The following is an 8,450-nucleotide window of genomic DNA, read 5'->3' as shown; positions in this document are numbered from 1 at the left end:
GTTACAAAAGGGAAACAATAATGAAATTGCCCACCTACACCCATGATTCAGAATCAGTGGAAAAGCAGATAAGTGGGTATCTGCGTTCAAAGTCCAGCAGAAGGCGCACGCGCCTTTTTAAACAGCATTATTATTATACCACGTGACCTGACGAGTCATCGTTCTAAAGTCTGGACTTAGGAGGAAGAGAGGCTGTAGTGAAGAGCTGTAGAGAGATCAGGGCAGAGCTGTGCAGATTATTAGGAGACTCTTTATTTCTTGCTCTCTTGCTGAACAGGGAAGCTGCCGCCATGCCGATGTTTGTGGTGAACACTAACGTGGGGAAGGACGTGGTTCCTGCAGATCTAATGTCGCAGCTCACAGAGGAGCTCGCCAAGGCGATGGGCAAACCTGCCAATGTGAGTATGGGCCCACATGTGCATTCATACGAGAGAGAGAGAGAGAGAGAGAGAGAGAGAGAGAGAGAGAGAGAGAGAGAGAGAGAGAGAGAGAGAGAGAGAGAGAGAGAGAGAGAGAGAGAGAGAGAGAGAGAGAGAGAGAGAGAGAGAGAGAGAGAGAGAGAGAGAGAGAGAGAGAGAGAGAGAGAGAGAGTAAAATAAACACCAGTGGAAGTTGTCAAGGTTGTGCAAAAACCTGATATCCACAAAAAAAAGTTTAAAGAAAAAAAGGGGAATTTTATTAAAATAATTATGTACATTTGTATTGATTTATTTATCATTAGCGTATGCACAATATAAAGAGGGCATGTCGGATCACAATGGTTTTGTGGGCCAATAAAACAATATTGAGAAATGTCCAAATTAATAATCAGATCAGTTACACAGCTATACGCAGTGTAAACCCAGGTAGAACTACTCATACCTGGAGGACTGAGAAGTGTCCAGGTGATGGAGGTATTTTTTTGTTTGTTTGTGACATATTTCGAAAGTCTCTCACAAATAAACAATGTCATTGTCCTACAACTTGGGCCTACTAGAAGCAATACATGTGCAGAGTTGCAGGACCAGGATTGAGAAACACTGAACAATGCCAAGACAAATACAGCTTTTCATTCTAGGCCAGAGTTGACCTTTATTTTACCAGGGTAAACACAATAAGATAACTTTTTTTTTTTTTTTTTTTTTTTTTAACATATATTTATAGTGATTATAATGATGTTCACTCACATCTAATTACCACTTGATAAAACCTGCAGAAGTGCTGCATTTATAAATAAAACTGCATCCCACACTCCTATCAGTCAGCTTGCACGTGACTGAGGAGAGTGGGTCAATGGTGGCGCTCTCTTGGTGCAGCTCAGCCACCAAACACGACACCCACAAACTCCAGCACATCATCAGGCCTGCAAAGAGGACCATCAGAGTGAAGTTACCCACATTGCCAGTTCAGCCTACCTCCAGTACCAGGAAGCCTGCAAAGAAATGTTCTCTGATCCTTCATACCTTGGTCATCACCTGTTCCAGCAGCTTCTCTCAGGTTGGCATTTTAGCCAACTGAGAATAATAAAGACCACCAGACTGAAGAGAAGCCTCTTCCCACACGCCAATAAAGTCTGAGTCTGGTGTGTTTTAAATAGTATATATAATAATATTGATTTTGATACGTTGTTTCTATGAAACATTAAAAAAATAATAATAATAATTGCTCAGGATGTTAAATATTGTCTTGTATGATTCCAGAGGTTTATATATTTTTTTAAATGTGTGTTTTAGTACATCGCTGTGCATATCATTCCTGATCAGATGATGATGTTTGGGGGCAAATCGGATCCCTGCGCTCTCTGCTCCCTCCACAGCATTGGAAAGATCGGTGGCTCACAGAACAAGCAGTATTCCAAACTGCTGATGGGTATACTCAATAAACATCTTGGCATTTCACCGGACAGGTATGCAATCTGTGTGCTTTAATTTAGAGTTAGATCTTCATTAACTCTTGTCATTTTTAGGAATGATATTGATAAATAGAGCTGCAACTGTTGACCACATTAGTATTTTTTTTTTTTAGCTGTGGGGCAGTGGACTGTGTTCTCTGGAATGTTGCTCATTACAATACATGTGAAATGAGTTTGGGGGTTGGATGATGACTATTCCAACCTTATCCTCAACATTCTGACCTCATTAACGCTCATGTCACTGAAGAAAATCAAATCTTGACTCAATTCTCTAGAATCTAGTAGAAAGTAGAGATAGAGACAACAACTCCAACAAATGCAGGAGGAACGTTTTTATATGCTTGATTTTCGAAGAAACAGTAAATGTGTAGGTGGTCTTATACTTGTAGTTTTCACAAGCTCTTCTCTTCTGTGTTTTTAGGATCTACATAAACTTTTTTGACATGGATGCAGCAAATGTGGCCTGGAACAACTCCACCTTTGGTTAAAGGATCTGGAGAACTTCCCATCTCACCCCTTCAGCTACAGAAACAGTAGTCTGTAGAGCACTAAACAAATAATAGCTCTCATCATACATGGCACTTAATATAGATTTGCGAATTTCGGTTTGTAGTGGCTGCATGCATATTCCCCCTTTTTTTATGAAGGTTAACCTGCTGGCGGTGGATTTCAGTGCTTCACAAGAAGCACAATAACTGTAAAATGTAATTGTCAATCTTTTATCTGTAAAAGAAAAACTGCACAGGTTTTTGCACATAGTATTAAGGTAAATTGACATGCACACCAAATATGAACAGTTATTCCCTGTAATAAAGTCTTAAAGAAAACACTGGACATTTCTTGAGTATGCAGTTAAATTGTGGCATAAGACTCCTAGCAGTAGTTTGTTCTATATACAGTATGTCATATGCAACACACTGTCAGAGCTTTGATAAGGCAATAAAATGTTTTGATCACCCTGTTTTTAAGTGTGTGATTTACTTCAGCATAAGAGTACCAAATTTAACTCATTAGTAACGGTCGAGCCTGTTCTTTCCAAGTGGGGTAAAATTTGATTAGTCATGAAAGGTTTGTGTATTGTATCTTTTTAATGGCATTATTATCTAGGAATAAGCAGGTCTGTTTTATAACAACAGAGACTTTATGGTGCATTACTATGCATATGAGGTAGTGGAGCCTTTTGAGTTTTTAATAAGGATGTAGTTGGGGCACCAGGCACTGAGAGTCTCAACCAAAAAAGAAATCTGACTTAAAGCCAAAGTTTATCAAATAACCAGGTTGGAATGTGTGTGATTTTTATGCACAAAAATCCAAAACATACTATTTATGCTCAAAATTGGTTAAAAATTAACAGGCAAAGTAGCATTTAACTAATTTATTTACACTAGAATATACTAAGCAGTGAAACAATACACACATCAGATTTATTACCCCAGTATTAACTTTTTTATTTACTTATATATATTTTTTTTTCAAGATGACCTCTATATATTAGTTATAAACTCTATTACTTTATAACTATATTACTTTCTATTGCCTCATATTGGTAAGCAATTTTATAAACATGACCTAGACTTTTTTTATTACCAAGGTAAATACATACAGGCCATTCTGCAGCTGTGGAACTGACATGTTGCAGCAGGATAATGCTCACGCACAGGGTTTCACAGTTATGTGTCACAGAATGACATACAGGACCTGTAGATGTCCATACCCAAACAATTCCACACAGCTAAGGTGTGGATGAAGGACCACCAGACCCTCTCATGGCCAGGACAATCTCCAGACCTGAACCCTATTAAAAAACCTATAGAATGTAATCAAGAGGAATATAGATTCTCACAAGCCATTAAAAGCTGATCTGTTTGATTTTTGTAGCCAGGAATGGCATGGTCACCCAGAAGCAGTGTGAAAGACTGGTGGAGAGCATGTGGAGATAGCTGTGATTAAAAATCTGGATTATTCAACCAATTATTGATTCTAAACTTTTCCTTAGGTAAAACTTTTGTACTTTTGTTGTTTCTAAATTTCTTTAATTTGGACTTGTTTTATATATAGCAACAATGAACTTGGTGTGTTATTTTTGTATTTTGTCAAAGAGTATATTAATATTTAATATAAAACACCCAGTGGGGTCTTGGCTGTCGTCTTATAAGTTATTATACTTATACTTATCTTACACTTACATATATATTATATCTTATTGTATATTATGTATATGGTCGTTCCTCCTCCACGTTTGGTGGTGAAGAAAAAGCCAAAGCTGGTTTATAGAGAGCCTACCCACTTCCTATCTCATCCGGTAATCAGAAAAATACTATTCACCGCTAGAGGGAGCCCGCGAGTGATAACAGTGAATGATTGTGAATGGAGCTTAATGGCTAAAAATTACAAACAGTAAATACTCACTTGGCCGTGATGTTCTTTGGATTCTTAAAAATAAAATGTAATACATTACCAAAATAAATTAAGAAAACTACCTACATTTTTGTGAATTTGTCTACAGCAAACGGGTTTACGCAGTAAAGGCGCTATAGCATCCCTGCTACCGTGAGCTGTCTGGCTGGTGAGCAGATGCTAAAGTTACAGCCAGAGCATGTTTAATAGGTTTATAACTGTAGTTTAAACGCTTTTTAAATTATGTCTGCGGTGCTGAAACAATTGTTGAAAAAAAAGAGCAAAATATTAAGTATGAAAATATATATACATATGATGATATATGATATATGGCATACATTCTGCACAATTACTCCGTTTGAACCCATTCATTTTGGGCTCACTCCGTAGCGCCCCCTGGTGGTCACACTAACCCAGAGGAGATGCTGAAGTGAGTATTCTCTCTATAAAAGCTCCCATCGGCTCAGTAAAGGAAAGATTCATTTTGGTGAATCGGATCATTTGTTTTTAGTACATGGTTTAGTGTTATTAGGCTCGATTGACTCGTTTACAGGAGTCGTTTAAGGACAGCAGATTCTTCCACAGTTCGCGCCAAAAACAGTTACAGCGGCGTCCTAAAATGCCTCCTCGCGCTAAAGCAGGTTAGTGATTTATTTTACAGTTAAATAAATGTCAGGGTTTATAACCGTGCAACATAGTAGATATTTATGTGAGTAGCCGAGGAGCTGTAGAGCAGTTGTCTAGTGTTAGTTAGCTTGTGTAACGTAGCTAAAGAGTGAGCAGCACGACCTGCACAGATTCATTAGATAACCTGGATTTTATAAGTCTGGCTGAACACCTTCAGTAATACAGCGGGTAGACAGGTTAGCTAGTTATCCAGCTAACATAGATGTTATGAAGGTGTGCACATTACGTTGGCCATGTTTTAGCCACTCCTGGGTCAGGATACGTGGTTTTCTTACCTTTAAACCTGTTTTAACCTTACAGCGATGCAGTGCTCAGAAGCGTTAGGCGATGTTAACTAACTTAACTAGTTAAACTAGCTAATATACTTAACCCAGCTTATATATGTATACGTATAATACTTCTCCTCTGAAAGCCACAAAGACTTTAGTGAGGTCAGGTTCTAATAGTGGAAGGTGGTAGTATGGTTAACTAGTGTTTTTATACCCACGTGAGAAAATGTTATAAGAGTGTTGATCGCCCCCTATGGTATGAAATGGTATGAAAAAATTTGGCACCCCTGATTTTCATTTATAAATCATTGGTTGTTTGGATCAGCAAATTTATTTGTGTAAAAAGGAATAATCCAGAATACCTTAAACCAGAAGCCAGACTCTCAATGGAAGCTATAGAAAGCTTTAGAGGTTGTTATTTCTGCAAAACGGGAATCTACTATATATTGATGTATTTATTTCTGGTATTTTTTATGCACTTTTCTAATTTGGTTTAATTATTTGGTATAATTATTGTACACTTTCTTCAAATTCTATTAACCTTATTTGATTTATTTTAACCTTATTTTTATTTATATTTTACTGAAACTGCTGGTCTGAACAATCAATGATTTATACAGGAAAATAATTAAAATGATCTGTTCCAGATTCTTTTTTTTTTTTAAGATGTATTTTAAGAGACGAGACAAGCTGTGGGTGCAATCTAAAGGAACTAAATACATTCAGTACTAGGGGTGTCAACAAACATTTGGGACTTATAGTATCCTTACCCACAAAACAAGAAAAACAGCCCCTCAGTACTCAGTAGTTAATTTCTGGTTATCTGTTCAATCCATATTGAACTAAATAGTCTCCAATATGTGTGTGTAGGTCGTGGGGCAAAGCGCAAGGTGGATGCTGTTGTGGAGTCGGAGCCAGAGGCAAAGAAGGATAAAACAACAGATGCCGAACAGGACGAAGGCCAAAGAGTGGTCATCGAACACTGGTCAGAATCAGTCTCTCTCTCTCTCTCTCTCTCTCTCTCTCTCTCTCTCTCTCTTTCAATGATTGTTAACAGGGTTAACCCAGATTTTGGTTGTATTAGTTTGTTACACAGTTGATATTAAATAAAAAAATGCATGTATAATTTTTTATAATTAATTAAATTATATTTAATAATATTTGGGAGGTGTGTAATGTATAGAGCTCTCTCTCAAAAGGCTTGTGTTCACATAATGGCTGCAATGTGTTTTTGCCTCTTAGTAAAAGCTGACGAGTGTATGGTCGGAATGCCGACATGGTCCGTGAGGCTCTCCTGGCTGTACATCCCGAGCTGCGTGTGGTGCTCAACCCCCAGAAGCCTCGTCGAAACAGCTTTGAGGTCACCCTAATGGAAGGAGACAAAGGTTATGGTGCAGCTATGCAGAATATAATGATGTCTAAAGTGCTGGTTTACTTTTATGCAGAGTTTAACTGGTCATGGCTAGGTGAGACCGGGATTCCAAAGGCAGGGTTAACAAACAATGCACTAGAATAGTTACACTGCAAACATGCTAAAACAGACCAAAAATTAAAGTCTCCAGTGCAAACGGCATTCCTTAGTCCCTCACAGTCTTGCCTTTTGGTATTGGATGGAGCCTTATCATTCTAGAGGACACAGTTCCACCGCCCCACAGCTTAGTGCCTGGGGTATTTATACTCCTCTATTGAGCCGCTGACCTTGTGCACTGTGCCAGTAGGTTTGTTTGTGTTTTAGAGAGTAATTTTCTATTCTATTGGCAGTATTTCTTTATAGGGACTATACATTTTTTGTGTGTTTATTTGCACATCTGTGTCAGCAATGAGTGAACTATTTTTTTGTTTGTTGCAGAGGTGGTCCTCTGGACTGGCATCAAGAAGGGTCCTCCCCGTAAACTAAAATTTCCAGATCCTGCTGAGGTTGTGACTGTGCTTGGCGATGCCCTGAAGAGCAACTAGAGATTAGTGAGGAGATGGGTATGTTGGAATATCATAAAAGTTAGCTTTTAGGTTTATTACATGCATGCACTTTCTGAAATGTTTATTTAAAAATGTGGAATATTTTTTAAGGAAGTTTTTTTAAAAAGCTTAGCAAATGTTTAATGTTTGATTTACCCTCATTTTCAGTCAATCATCTTTGGTTCTATGTATGCATAATGATGAGGATGGACCAAATGGACGACTTCCAGTCTGTTCTCTGATGTTTTTTGGCAACTAGACCCTGGATGATTGCAGCCTCCTTGTGATCTCTTGCTTAACCTCTTAACTCCAATTCTTGTTATTTAGATCTTGTGATCTATTCTCTCACTTTTTCTGTTTTTCTGTGTGGTTTTCTGTATGTTATGTCATCTAATAAAGTAGGATTTTTCAATATAGCAGGATACATTGGACCAACACTGGAAATTGTTCAGTGGGAATATACAATCCTTTTTAATGGTTTTGCGGTTTGGCCTCGCGTGCATGGCTAACTGAGTGATTCTGCTTTTGTAAAAAATAAAACCAGTCTGGATCTGTAGAGTTGAGGTTACAGATGTCTTGCCTTCTAACTGAACTGTTTTAGTCTGTTTTCTGTTCTCATTAAAAAAATAATAATAATAAAGCTTCTATATTTGTACTTGGTTTGTCTCCTTTCATGACCCATGTATGTTCCTTACAAGATATAAACATATCTAAAGATAATGTTCTTACATAATTTAATTTGCAGTAAATAATAATGCTGTTTTGTATCATTAAATGTAGTTAGAGATAAAATGTAGTTCCTAAAGCTGTAAATACTTTTGAAGATACAAATATTTTGTGTAACTAAGTATATAAAACAGGCCTGCGATTGTTTAGATGTCTGTACATTTTAATTGTTTATCATTTTTGAGGAATTAATAGAGGAGAGGAGAATACAATTCTCCACTTACTTTTTAACCCGTGTAAACTGAAGGAAAACTGGATTAGAAATGATTGAGAATTTGTTGTTTTATTATTCACACTCCATGGCATAATTAGATTTTATGGGAGTAAATATGTAATTTTTTGAAAGATTGGGAGACCCTATGGGAGTATGAAACTTATTGTTTGAATCAGATATTTTAGAGCAGGCACCCAAAACATGCTGGAGTATTCTATCTGCAAAAACACTTTAAGTAAGTATACACGCGTATAGTAAGAATATAAACGGCCTAAAATATTTCTTTACATATTCTTGCAATTTGCTGCAT

General features: G+C 37.3%; 2 protein-coding genes across 2 annotated transcripts; both read left to right on the top strand.

The window, feature by feature from the left end:
* Nucleotides 1-157: 157 nt before the first annotated feature.
* Nucleotides 158-2,847, top strand: mif (macrophage migration inhibitory factor). The gene is made up of 3 exons (XM_007235298.4): nt 158-398; nt 1,713-1,885; nt 2,313-2,847. Exons 1-3 carry the CDS (start codon nt 291-293, stop codon nt 2,377-2,379), a joined length of 348 nt encoding a protein of 115 aa, XP_007235360.1. The 5' UTR covers nt 158-290; the 3' UTR covers nt 2,380-2,847.
* Nucleotides 2,848-4,698: 1,851 nt separating this feature from the next.
* selenoh (selenoprotein H) lies at nt 4,699-7,855 on the top strand. Its single transcript, XM_015601904.3, has 5 exons — nt 4,699-4,929; nt 6,115-6,229; nt 6,487-6,629; nt 7,094-7,218; nt 7,369-7,855. The coding sequence occupies exons 1-4, from the start codon at nt 4,908-4,910 to the stop codon at nt 7,198-7,200; spliced, it is 387 nt and encodes a 128-aa protein (XP_015457390.3). The 5' UTR covers nt 4,699-4,907; the 3' UTR covers nt 7,201-7,218; nt 7,369-7,855.
* Nucleotides 7,856-8,450: the final 595 nt, after the last annotated feature.

This window comes from Astyanax mexicanus, chromosome 10, assembly GCF_023375975.1.
Source record: "Astyanax mexicanus isolate ESR-SI-001 chromosome 10, AstMex3_surface, whole genome shotgun sequence".
NCBI classification, from domain to species: domain Eukaryota; kingdom Metazoa; phylum Chordata; class Actinopteri; order Characiformes; family Acestrorhamphidae; genus Astyanax; species Astyanax mexicanus.
The sequence above is the reverse complement of the archived record's forward strand: the minus strand, read 5'-3'. Positions and strand labels throughout refer to the sequence as shown.

Excerpts from the sequence above, each read along its gene's own strand:
- mif (XM_007235298.4), top strand. The coding sequence starts at position 291 with ATGCCGATGTTTGTGGTGAACACTAACGTGGGGAAGGACGTGGTTCCT. Across the intron at positions 399-1,712 it reads CGATGGGCAAACCTGCCAAT|TACATCGCTGTGCATATCAT; the intron begins GTGAGTATGGGC and ends TGTGTGTTTTAG. Across the intron at positions 1,886-2,312 it reads CTTGGCATTTCACCGGACAG|GATCTACATAAACTTTTTTG; the intron begins GTATGCAATCTG and ends CTGTGTTTTTAG.